The following is a 12,982-nucleotide window of genomic DNA, read 5'->3' as shown; positions in this document are numbered from 1 at the left end:
AATTTGCGAAATATAAAGCTTCCTAAATACTAATGATATCATTGATTGCAACTTTGGGAAATTTTTGAAAACTATCTCAAGAGTGCATTTGAGTGATTCGTTATTGGGCAATTGAAGGTGTTATAACAGTTACCATGCATTGTTGCATTCGACTTTCAGTCGGAATATGCCCTCTGGCACTCGGACGCGCAGTGCTGCTGGTGTTGAAAATATTTAGATCGTAAATGTAAGAATGGAACCTCATAAAAAAAAATCCATGTTTTATTAGGAGGGGCCACAGATTACTTGTGCTTTGGGCTCACATGGCTTCTGGTTCATAATTGCCAACGTGGCGGAGTCGCATCCTGGAAACAGAACAAAAATTTGAAAAAAAAAATTATCTTAAAAAAACTAGGGAAAAATTGAGATACAGTATTAATTCACCATAATATATTTAAATGTAATTTACGTATATCTGACTAATATGTCGTCTAGAATTTTGCATGAAAATGATTTGATAGGTCCATATGATCTTGTTTCGCGTTGAATTTTACGAACATTTTACCGATAGCTAGTGACCAGCCTAAGTGTCTTTCATTCTTTCAGGCTTGCTACTTCCATATACATATCTTCTCATGGTAAGAAAGCTCCTTATACAATGTTACCGGTAATGAACAGTGTTTGATGCAGCGCCTGCATTGTTCAAATTTTCTCCCATGACTTTTCTATGCGACTCCAGGTAAGATGACTTCTAGACGCATGTACACATATCCATACCTGAACATCAATGAGTCACCCGCTGCTATTTTCCGCTACCGGCGACGCTTTTGCTTGATCTTTTGTTCAATGTAACTCGGTTTCGGAAGTAAGTATCGATGTGACCAGAATGAATCAAGGTCATCAATCGCCAGTTTTACCTTGTGCGGTTGTATATATAAACGAAGAATAATCTCTGAACATCGCAATTGTAGTAGAAACGTGTAAGATGGGTTAGTAGAAGCAGCAAAGAAAAGCCACTTGACTAGTTTATTTAGAAATATCAAACTCCTAAATATTTGTACGTGTTCAGTAAAATGTAATAGTATATTTTGACACGATAACTTATGTTTTACTATCGCCTCTAAAAACTGACAAGTCGCAATAATTTACACGTATATGGGAAGTTTTAGCGCCAGGGTGCTCAGTCAGATACATAAATAGCAGTCATGTTATCATAAACTCACGATAAAGAAATGTTTGAAATGTCCAGCCTGTTTTACAAAATAGTTTGTATTGATGAGTAAATAATTATTATGTGTATACTGGCATTTAAATTAGATAAAAACAGGCGCCATGGCTTATCACTAGATCTGCATATAGTGACTTTATCGTTCTTATATTTTCGCGCATCACTACTCTGTCAACCGAAGGTTTATGCGAGGTGTATCCAACTCCGTTACAACTTTAATTACAATTAATGACGTTTCGCACAGTGGCGAGAAAAGGAGCCTCCCCTTTTTTCAACGGCGCTCTCTCTCTTTCATCCTACTGTGCTAAATATTTGTACAATTTCCCGATTACTGACATTGTAACCAGTACAAACAGCAAAAGAAAATACCATCGTCTGTGTTTGTTGGTAGAGTCTTAAAGAGAATTTAATTGGAACTGTCAGGAGTTTTTTCACTAGATTGAATCCACAGACGACAGTCATACTTATTCGTACGTATACAACGCGACATCATCTGAACAACGGTACTTTAGAGATTGGCTAGAAAAGAGGCGTTTTGATTCTGTGATTCGTCAGATTATCTATATAATTAAGTTTATCTTATATATGCATTTGTGACAATATGCTCATTTTGTTCATAACAAGAGTAGGTCGTGTAAAGAGGGTTCAGGTGAGACTAAGAAATTTCACTACAATATTCTGGTACGCAGGTTTGTCTAGGGTCAAATATAATACAGCAATTATCTAGGGGTCAGTTTAATTTCTTCGTGATTGAAAAGAAGGTTCCGATATGGAAAGATTCTGCACGCGGAGTCATCGCTTCAATGATGAAACAGGCCGCTCGATATACCCGGCAATTAAATCGTGGGTAGGAACGTCTGTAAATGTGAAAGTGTAACATATCAATTAATTTCGTTTATTATTATCAAAGTCGCATAGGTGCATCATTATTTAGAACAACAGAATGAAACCTATACTTTACGGCAGTTAGTGAACACAATATCAATTGTAATATAGGTAATGATTTTGCAAGCCCTGTTACGAAGCAATTTTTATTTCATGATTTCGCTATTTTAGTATATGCAGGAGTAAAGATACAAACGTTGAATATTTCGAAATTGAATATATTTTGCTTCAAGCTTACTCTAGGATTTGCATATATGACATGTTTCAGGGCTTTGATTCTGTAACGCCGGTAGTTTGCATTCCATTTACTATTTAGCGAAGCAATTTTTATAATGGTGGTGTAGTTTCAGAAATCATTCTGTGTCAAAAAGGATTATTCTGACGTCTAGTAGGCAATCGCTAGATTAAATGAGTAATAGTTTTGGTAAGAAAATAACTTTCAGAAATGAAATTCGTAAGTGTAAATAAGTGATGACACCAACTGAGCGTAAATAATGTGTATCAAAGTTCTGTTTAGTAGTCATTAAATAAGAGCCAGCCCAAGTTATTTAAAATGTGTTACGTTTTTTTTTTGTGTTTCCATACTCCCATACTCCGTTTCCATACAGCAGCTATTGAACGAAGATACTGGGATATATTGACTGCAGATAATTATTTCATGTTTCCTTTGCGATAAGAGGTTGTAGGTCTTTTGTCTCTCGCAGTATTCCTTCATTTTATTATTCTGCGAGTTAGTAGAACGACAAAGATATTTTTTATGAAAATTTGAAGCTGATTTGATATGATAATATAAAAATTTGGAATGAATGAATGATTGAAAAAGGCACTATGCTAACGAAAATATCCGAAAGTAATACCTTACACTCTTTCACTTTATTATTTTTAGTAGATTTCTAATTAGTGGAAATACGAGAAATGCTGTGTTACGCTTATGAACAAAAGTCACCTATGACTTCGGCTGATCAAAATCCACAATCTATGGATCGGAGAATTCATAACATGGACGACAGTCCGCCTATGCCGATGAGCAGTTTGACACCATCTACGGATTACGGATCTCATGTACACACAACGGGAATTCCTCATCATCCCCACTATCAAGTGTCTAGTTTTGGAATATCTGTGCCATCCGGGGTCGCACCCATCATGCCAACTGAAATAAGAGATGGGGATTCCTACGAATATGGAGTCGTTTCTACAAATCAGAACGTTGACCCTGTGAGTGAAAGTGATATCATACGCACGTCAGCGACAAACGTCTGGGATCACAACGCATCGTATGCGTATACAGGGGTACATAATTCATTTCCAAGAGACGCGCCCAGATTATTTACCAACGACAGAGAGTGGAATCTGCGCAGTGAACACATGTCATATGAACCAGCCAAACACTTTTACCCACATCCACCCAGCACGCGACCATCCCTATATCCCTCAAGCCACTTACCTCCTATTACTAATGGACATCATGCGACAGCGCCCAATGAAATTGGTAATAAGGAAATGTTTTCAAATGGCCCAATTGTCAATGGTGAAAATGTTGCTAAGTATGGAATTGATCCAGCTAATCCGGCGTTACAACGACACCCGTATGATTGGATCAACAAAAACTCTTACATCGCCAGCCAGCCGCCAGGTATGTAACATTAAAATTATATTTTTTGCCGCCATTAGCGTGATTTATTTGATAATAATTTGTATGTAATGGTTCACCTTTGAATTATGTTAGTGACTTATGATAAATAAATTCTTTTTACCGCGTCACATTACGCACGTCGGGTTTGCGCTTCCCAATATTTACCCTCGGCTATTTGCATTATCCAAAACGATGACATCTCGACATGTCTTTGAAGATTGCGCTAACAACAATTAAAAATTACGAAGAAGCGACTACTGAAATCGATAAAATGGACACTTTGAATATTTGCAAATATGTTATATCATTGTTTGTTACGTCACATGAAAGGGAATGGTATATTTGTAAATGATATTTGATAAATTAGCGAAGAAAATTTGAAATATTATTCGTCATAACTTTTACTGTTAACTTGTGGTTTGGACATTTACGCAAAATATTTCATCATTTCAATCCGAAATAGACCTGGATGGATACCATTATCAAATAAAGTAGTCTGATTTGAATTGACTTTGCGCCATGAGATGGAGGGCTCAGTTTGAATATACTGTTTTTCTTTTATTTTTCAGTCGCCATAGTTTAAATTCGTTACGGACATTTAAATATGTGTACAATCTGGCTCATTCAATTAATAAATCTAATTTTTTAATAGCATATCAGTTCTTTAGTACTCTTGACATGGAATTATTCGCCATTTTGTTTTGTTTTTGAAGCCATTTATGAACGCTTGATCAATGCTTCTCTCTCACTAAAACAAGTTGTGATCATAAAGAGAGTAACTTCGGGTCGTAAAATTAACGCACCGAAAAACATTTCGATATTTTTGAACGCACGTGACGTTTATGGGCAGCGGCAATCAGTCGTTAATGACGCGTAAGGCAAGTCTTTCACAGACGCGAATAATTATTATGAAAGTTTATGACCCTCTACGTTTTATGGTCATTCGTTAGTTTTCGGGGCAAATTGATTGTGGCGACGCACTGAAGTGGACTGCTTTCACACCGGGGTCATAAACTTTTTTCTCAAGTGATGACGTAACAAAACGACATTCATAACAAGTTGTCTTCAGCAAAACTTGCCGATTTGCCGCACACTGAATTTCGAAAATGAATGACCACATTTATTATAAGTTTAACGTGAAACGTCTCAATTTTTCACTAATAAATCGGGTACCACTCCAACTATAGTTTTTTCACAATCTATCGGCAAATTTACTTTAGTCTTATTACCTGTCATAATTTAGAAAGATATGTCGAGAAAGTTTACATCCTTGCGCATAAGGGAAAATCCGTCACTAGCTGTATAATATGGGAATGAAATAAATTTATTCCTTGCCTAATATACATTAATTAAAAATATAACCTAATAATGCGTACCAACATACATATAGTATGTGTTTGTTAGCAAGCAAGTAAAAAGTTTTTTTTCATTGCCGTTTTTTGACAACATTGTACACTTTCACATCTTATTTCTGTTTATCACAATGCAATTCCTTAAAAGTCTATCTGACCTGATTCTGTTTTTTTTACATGTGTATAGCAACTGGGAAAACGAGAACCAAAGATAAATATCGAGTTGTTTATTCGGATCATCAGCGCCTCGAGTTGGAGAAAGAATTTCGTTTCAGTCGGTACATCACAATACGTCGGAAGGCAGAGTTGGCAATACAACTAAACCTAAGCGAGCGACAAATTAAAATATGGTTTCAAAACAGACGAGCTAAAGAGAGAAAAATCAGTAAGAAGCGAGTGGGAGAAGTTTCATCTGATACATATCCGGATTCTGTGAAACAGCAAAGTTCAAATAGCGATGATGACGAGAAAATGGGAATGCAAAGTGATTTGAACAACAACGTCAAATGCGAGAGCAAAGAATCGCCTTACAATTGCATTCCAGGGTTTGAATTCAGTAACAGTGGAGAATCCCACAGCCCAACAGATTTTTCCGATACAAACGCACATCGAGATGGCATACATAGAATGGGGCAGTTGGTGGATTTCAGGCAGCCAGATCATCACGACCAGTTTCGTTATGACAATCCACCCATCTCTCATCATCAGCAATTATGTGGAGTGATTCCGATGCCAGTTGCCGTGCCCGTAACACCAACCGATTCAAATTCGGATAACACAGAGAAATTCACTTACGAATCACACGATGAAAAATCAGCATCTGTGTGCACATTGCCTTAATAAAAGTAAAATCAGATAATGTTTGTTTACGCGCTGTTTCACCTTGAAATCGTTCACGGCCTTGTTTGTGGTCGACCGCTCCGGTGCCAGCTTGCCAATGGCCTTTACACATATATATACATTAAATTTGGCTGGTAACCTATATGGTACTGTGCTAGAATTTGAATTTTTCGACTTTCCTGTCATGATCATAAATTAAAATTTCGTGGGTTTAGAACTGGAATAAGGTTCATAATGTTAAGGGTCCAGTTGTTAAAGCACTCATCGAAAACCAAATTGATCTCAAAGTTTATCCAAATGAAGTATGAAATGACATATTCCGAAGATGTTACACAATGTGTTATTGCAACCTATTACAAATTCTTCGCTGATTTGAAAAATATATTTGATTTGTTTATACGAACCATTGTACATAATATTTTGTTTTCGTTTAAGCCCTTTTCACAAATTACACTGTCGATTAAGGTAAAAACTTCAAGGGAACTTGATGCAGTTTTTCTCGAGACAACTCTAGTTAGCATAGCTTCTAATCAATTATTATCAGACAATAGCAACTTTATGAAACTGCTGTTAATGGACCAAACGTGATAAATTGTAATTTGTCCCCAATCCGTATAATTTTATTCAATGTCTGTTTGTTATGAAGTGTATTTTATATTCATTTAAAACTAACGTAAATAAAAATTTTAATAAATGACGGTTGCTTAGAATTTGTCTCCAATCAGCGGAGTTTTGACCAGGGCACTCAGTGACACCAAACTCAGTGTGGTTTCTGAAATATAGAAACCTAGACACCAAACAGATTTTACTTGTTGAACTGGATAGCCAGTGATCAGACATACTTATAGCTATTAGACTTCCGCGATTTACACCTGGGGCGCACAGCGATTGGATCAAAATCGACGGCCTATGGACCTTTCCCCGAGCATCGACTTTCTTGTTTACTTCGTGACATTGGCCAATCAGCAAGATGCAAAAAGTGACGTAACAATGCTACCTTTTTTTCATCCGCTCAGACACTTTTCTCACTCAAGCGTGGTCGTAAACATTACCTTGTTTTCACGTTTTTGAACTCTATTGTCTATCCGTTAGTTTTCAGTTGTACTTTGGAAACTTAAATATAAAATCAGATAATTCAATGATTACTCTGTCTTCCTAGGAGTTTTAATTTATTTGGCGCGGCGGTGTGGCTCAACGGGCTAAGCGTTAGGAATACGCTCGCCACCGCACTAGTAATTACTCTGCGTGGGTTCGCAGGTTCGAATCCACCACCAAGTCCATGCTTCCGAAAACAAACAATATAACTAATCCCATACCCGAATTGGAATGGTAACCGGACGAGAGGCCGTGGTTCGCCATATGGATAAGCCGTCTTATCGGCTTTCCTCTCCCCCGGGATAAATATGTAAATCCTATCCTATCTGCAAAAATAAAAAATTAGTGTAGAAATGGCTGTGATAGACTAGGCTAAAATTCTTTACCGGTACTTTTAAAAAAGAGATTGTTGTATGCGATTAATCGTAATGATGTTTTGAATCACATACCCCATTTTACAGGCGCCAACTCGAAAAAACACTCTTAAAATAGCCCCGAAAATTTTGCAATGGTAAAGCATAGAAAGAAATTTTCCGGGACAAAGGTCGGGGAAAGGTTCATAATGTAACAAAACACATCACCCAAATTTGCTTTTTTTCTATTTTATTGAACAAGACATATTGCACGATTAAATCCAGTTGCCTTAAAGTTAACCGACATCGACATGATGGTAACGGTAAGTGTTGGTGGTGCTTGTTGAGGGTCGGAAAGCCAAGAAGATTACGGTATGAGAGAGAAGATCCCTGGACTCCTCCCCCACCCAATCCACTGTATTATCCACTTTATAGTAGGGAAGGAAACTTGAAAACAAATCCCAAACTTTTTATTGGATCACTTTGATGAACATCGCTTCCAAGGTTCATACCAGAGAGGCACTATTTTTGTTGATGTCGGAAATTTGAAATTTCATAACAATGGACAAATTTTATAAAAATATTCAATTTCGAATTTCCACCTAGTATATCATTATACAGCGTCTAATTACCGGTATGCATTTATCTGACTATTTACATTTACAGGTTTGTTAAATAAAATAGATCAGATATTTGAAACTTATATATCATTGCACATTGGAATGCTTCATGCCAAACCTGGTTTAAAAACATTTTATTATTATTTTACCTCTTTTAATTTGCCACATACTAAGTGTTCGGACCACATAAATATTGCAGCAAGAGACAGAATGTCGAGTTTTGCCCTTTTTCCCAATAGCGAATCAATATTGAAGGTTCACAATTCATTCTTATACTTTTAACTGGGAAAGTTATTGAGCTTTAAAGATTGTGGACTGTTCTGCTCAAGAGCACCCATTTGAACAATGATGAAAAATATAACTTCAATACTTTGGGTGACAATATTCATCAACAATCCTTTGCAATAGGACATTCTGTTCAACAGATATATAATCTTTTACACCATCTTGAACAGTTTTTATTGCATCAATATCTCCACCTGAACACGCCATCTGCAAATGAAATAAATGACTAAGGATTACTTTACTGAAAAGTAATATACAATTTTATACATAGCTAAAAAAATCACCTTTTATGTAAAAGTTTGGAAATCAAAAAGAAAATTTTCGCCATCTTGTTTATGAATTGCCAGGAGTCGGAATAAGAGTCTATTGAATCTATCTGGATTTGTTACTACAAACTATCAGGCAGTTTTGAAGATGATAATAGAGAAAAAAACAAAATAATAAATGAATCTGAATCGCACTCACCACAACTGACCGAAGAAAAATAAATAAATCTTCTCCAAGCAATGTGTCTAAAATATGTGATCCAGATGCCATGCTTTCCTCATCAGGCCATGTATACTGTTGGAATACTTCTGCATAATCTTTATTAATTGCTAGAGGGCGAGGTTGAAGTAACAATAGAAGTAAAAGTCTAGTTACTTCACATTTTTTATAGTAGTCATTGTAACATCCTGAAATGAGAGACAGAAATTTATATGAGAATATATACTAGAAAAATTTGAACTTACTTACTTGAATATAACATAGGCTTTTGCTGATAGAATTTATGGTAGCCCATTTACTCCTGTATATGATTTATAGGGTAAGTAAATAAAGGGGTTCTTCTCCCACTTGCCCCAAAAGTCCCTAAACCAAAATGGAGTAAGTCATCAAATAGGGTGTGGTCAGTGGTCACACAATTATGGTGACACAGTATGTTGTGATTAATGATTTCAATAAAATGAAACATCATTGAAACAGCATACCAAGAGGAGTAACTCGATCTAGATGATAGGCACCTTCTTTTTTGATTAATTTCATCATATCCATTGATGAATTCAAGGCAGAACGAAAATCACCTAAAAATGAATCAATGTTGCCTTTAGTCGACATTCTGAAATATGATATGTGCCCTCAAGAAACATGTTCCTGGAACTCTCCTTTTGTATTTTTTCATTCAGTTTCCTTTATGTGTTCCATTTATCTATCTTATAAAAATATAGTATCTTACGTATTAGTGTTTGACAAAACATAACTTTATCCATCGTGGATATAGCTTGAGATGGCAAACCAGAGAAGTACTCAACAGCTCTTTGATAATGCTGAATAGCTTGATCATATCTGTGAGTTTGCTGAAACGAAAAATAAAATTAGTAGGCTATGAAACATTCCAAAGAAAGCAAAATGTACGCTAAACTTACTTTGTAAAATTCAGCTTGTTCAAGGCATACACTCCCAGCCGCGACTGACATACCGTTTTCTTCATAAATCTAGTATGATAAAAAAAAATGACCAGTCATACAAATAATGAAGTATTAAAAGTGCAATATTACCAATATAACTTACTTTAATAGCCATATTGAAACAACCCATAGAGCATTCCAAATGTTCGTGAAAGTTTGGACAATTCATTTCATCTATTTCCTTGTCTGCTTTTAGAAAAAATCTAGCAGCTTCAATAAGTGAATCTACTTCACCAGATTGGTTGAGCAATCCTTGCTCACATCTGAAAGGTTTAGAAGTTAATGTCAACTATTGGATCTCAATAGAAAAACACAAATAGAGTCTAAAACTGAAAAGATCGCTAAAAATGATCATAGGTTGAAAACGGTTCACATTACTTGGCCCTAGCAATTGCTGTGAACCCAGCATAAGGAAAGCACTCGATCCTCGACAAATGATTTTTCAGCTGTTCAAATTCACTACTTGCTTCTGCAACATTCGGTTTTTTCAAGAATCTCCTATAACAAAACAAAAAAATACAATTAATGTTTGTCTATCCGATGCAACACAGAACCACTTGAAAGTAACTGATGCGACTATCAAAATATCCAAGATATGTCAAGAATTCAAGAATAAAAATTCATTGAGAAGCTCAAATATCACAAATTTTACAAATGTTCACACAAATGTTTTGTCTGCCAAAGTCAGAATTTCTCGGACAAGCATTTTATAATGAAAAAGTAATTGATAGCTGATTTTGCCAGTTAATATAATATTTATTATATTAGTATAAAAATGCATATCATCAAATGACTTAGTAATATTAGTACAATATGCTGTTATAATTTAGAAATAAAAGTAGATTGACAAATGACAACCAATATTTTGCCAGTTAATATAATATTTATTATATCAGTAGGCCTATAAAAAATGCATATCATCAAATGACTTAGTAATATTAGTACAATATGCTGTTATAATTTAGAAATAAAAGTAGATTGACAAATGACAACCAATATCTGAATATGGTATTGTTATTTTGTTTACATTTCAGTCATACCTGCTGGCAAAAGTACGGTAATACCATATTGGGGCCTACTTTTATATCTAAATTATAAAGTGGGTGAAAATCCTACTTCTTTAATTTGCTTGCTGCGGCTCTGTGAAAATTGAAAAAATCCACCTCCTCTCCCATTTTTCACACTTCAATGCAATGACTTATTACGATACGGTATCCTTGCACAATGTAAGCTTTGAAATTACGGTATATAATATACAGATAGTCTATATATGTTAAGATACAAAAGGATAGGATAGTATTTACATATTTATCCCGGGGGAGAGGAAAGCCGATAAGACGGCTTATCCATATGGCGAACCACGGCCTCTCGTCCGGTTATCATTCCAAGTCGGGTATGGGATTAGATTTACTGTATTGTTTGTTTTCGGAAGCATGGACTTGGTGGTGGAGGAAGCCGAGCTGAGTAATATAGGCCTAGTAATTCTAAACTGTCACAAAACAGCATTACTGAAATGGTGTGATACCGGTATGGTACAAATAAAAATATTCTTTTTCACTTGTGATGTATCTATTCTGATTTCTGCATAAACATCGAAGTTGAGAGAAAAGTTGTTTCCCTGACCCTTGACCCCAAAAAAATTCTCCCAGATTTTGCTATTGCAAAATTTTGGATGCCTATTTCGCGAGTGTTTTGGAAAAGCAGGCAAAGGAATGTTGATATCGCCGTGTTAAACAATAGCAAGACACTGCATCTCACCAATTCAGGTATAAGTACAAGAATTCCTGGGTCAATCCATAACAACAGAAATCGTTTTCTTGGCACTGTTTTTCTAAAACGTTTCAACGTCAAATCTGATTAGGGTTGGTGCACCATGATATTTCATTCACATACACCCGCCCTGCGCTCGAGTTGTTGATAAATCCTTGAGTGGACTCTCATTTTTACGGGTTAGTGCAACATCAAATTGATGTTTACAACTGACAATGTATTACAATTGCGTCGCTCGATCATGTTTGGTCAACTGATTGAACAATGTCAGAAAATACGATACTGCCCTGGTGGGCAGGCACTTGAGATACTTCTCATGTTTTAAACTTTTTTATGGGTTTTGCTTGCCCTCCAGAATTCTCCATTTTCAATTTATGTTTGTTATGGAGTTTCCGAAATAAACTATCTATCTATAATGCGAAAGGCTTGTTGTCACAGTCACGACGATCATGAGAATGAGAAATGAGAATATTCTTGTCTGATAGCTGTGCCTATCCAATTTCAAGTTTTCCACGTCCTAAGATACCTCCACAAAAGGCATAATAGTTGTCTACATACCAGCTGCTGCTTGTTTAGAGCCTTGTTCAGATTTCTCAGAAAAAAAAAGGCGAGACATATAGAACGAAAATGGTTTATAAAAATGGATGGAGGAGTCGTTAATATTGTACCATCCAATGCGCCATTCCTAATGCGACGTTGCATTGTACCCATTGCGCTTTCATTGTTAATAATACACCATTCCTAATGCAATAACGCGTTCTTCTCAATGCGCTTTTCCTAATAGCAGAAAAGTACTTCAATATTCTATGAAACGTGAATTGATTTTATTACCAAATATATCAGCAATGAAATTATACGTTCCATTCTTAAAGTTTGCATGATGTCACAGCACAACCAAGTGACAAAAACTTTTTTGCTGCTTTGCTGCGGGGAAGTTGTGAAGCTCTTTATCAGAAGATGGAACCGTTCTTATACAATAGCTGTATTCAATCCAGTCTTTTCAAATTACATAGTGGATATGGGTACCTGCTTGTTCAGAGTCTTATTCAAAGGGAATGTGTGAAATACCCCATTAAAAAAGTGGTGCTCCATATATATATATATATGGTGATTTAAATAACCAAACATTTATTGAAGTTTCACAAGAAAAAAAAAATCAAAGCACAGATGCACACCATTAGTTTCACCAGAACCATTTGGTTTTACTCCAAGCCTATTCGGGACCTAGGTGAAGTCGAATCACTGACTGCTTCATTCCCATATCGATAGTGTGGTACTGAGGTAGATATCAAAATATATTAGTCATCAAGGGTGTGATAATGGATTTTTTTTCATTCATAAACATTAGGTTCAGACAAGGATACGGTAATTTGAGTTGTTGGACACGTAGTGGACATAACGATCGTTTCAATATTATGTTGGTCTTGTTGTTGTTGTTGTTCTTTGACACTTTTTGGACATCTAGTGGAAAATCTAAAAAACCGCTTTTCTCTT

The 12,982-nt window shown here is 35.8% G+C and overlaps 2 protein-coding genes across 2 annotated transcripts; one reads left to right on the top strand and one right to left on the bottom strand.

Annotated features, from left to right (window-relative positions):
• The first annotated feature begins 2,969 nt into the window (after positions 1 to 2,969).
• Positions 2,970 to 6,630, top strand: LOC120341225 (uncharacterized). The gene is made up of 2 exons (XM_039409701.2): positions 2,970 to 3,728; positions 5,268 to 6,630. Exons 1-2 carry the CDS (start codon positions 3,008 to 3,010, stop codon positions 5,918 to 5,920), a joined length of 1,374 nt encoding a protein of 457 aa, XP_039265635.2. The 5' UTR covers positions 2,970 to 3,007; the 3' UTR covers positions 5,921 to 6,630.
• Positions 6,631 to 7,601: 971 nt separating this feature from the next.
• On the bottom strand, positions 7,602 to 10,999 carry LOC120340679 (40-kDa huntingtin-associated protein-like). The gene is made up of 8 exons (XM_039409001.2): positions 10,835 to 10,999; positions 10,097 to 10,216; positions 9,822 to 9,981; positions 9,677 to 9,745; positions 9,487 to 9,607; positions 9,242 to 9,334; positions 8,739 to 8,947; positions 7,602 to 8,480 (listed from the first exon to the last, which is right to left on the bottom strand). Exons 1-8 carry the CDS (start codon positions 10,891 to 10,893, stop codon positions 8,352 to 8,354), a joined length of 960 nt encoding a protein of 319 aa, XP_039264935.2. The 5' UTR covers positions 10,894 to 10,999; the 3' UTR covers positions 7,602 to 8,351.
• Positions 11,000 to 12,982: the final 1,983 nt, after the last annotated feature.

Source organism: Styela clava, chromosome 14 (assembly GCF_964204865.1).
Source record: "Styela clava chromosome 14, kaStyClav1.hap1.2, whole genome shotgun sequence".
Taxonomy (NCBI): domain Eukaryota; kingdom Metazoa; phylum Chordata; class Ascidiacea; order Stolidobranchia; family Styelidae; genus Styela; species Styela clava.
This window is presented reverse-complemented; position numbering and strand designations above follow the sequence as displayed.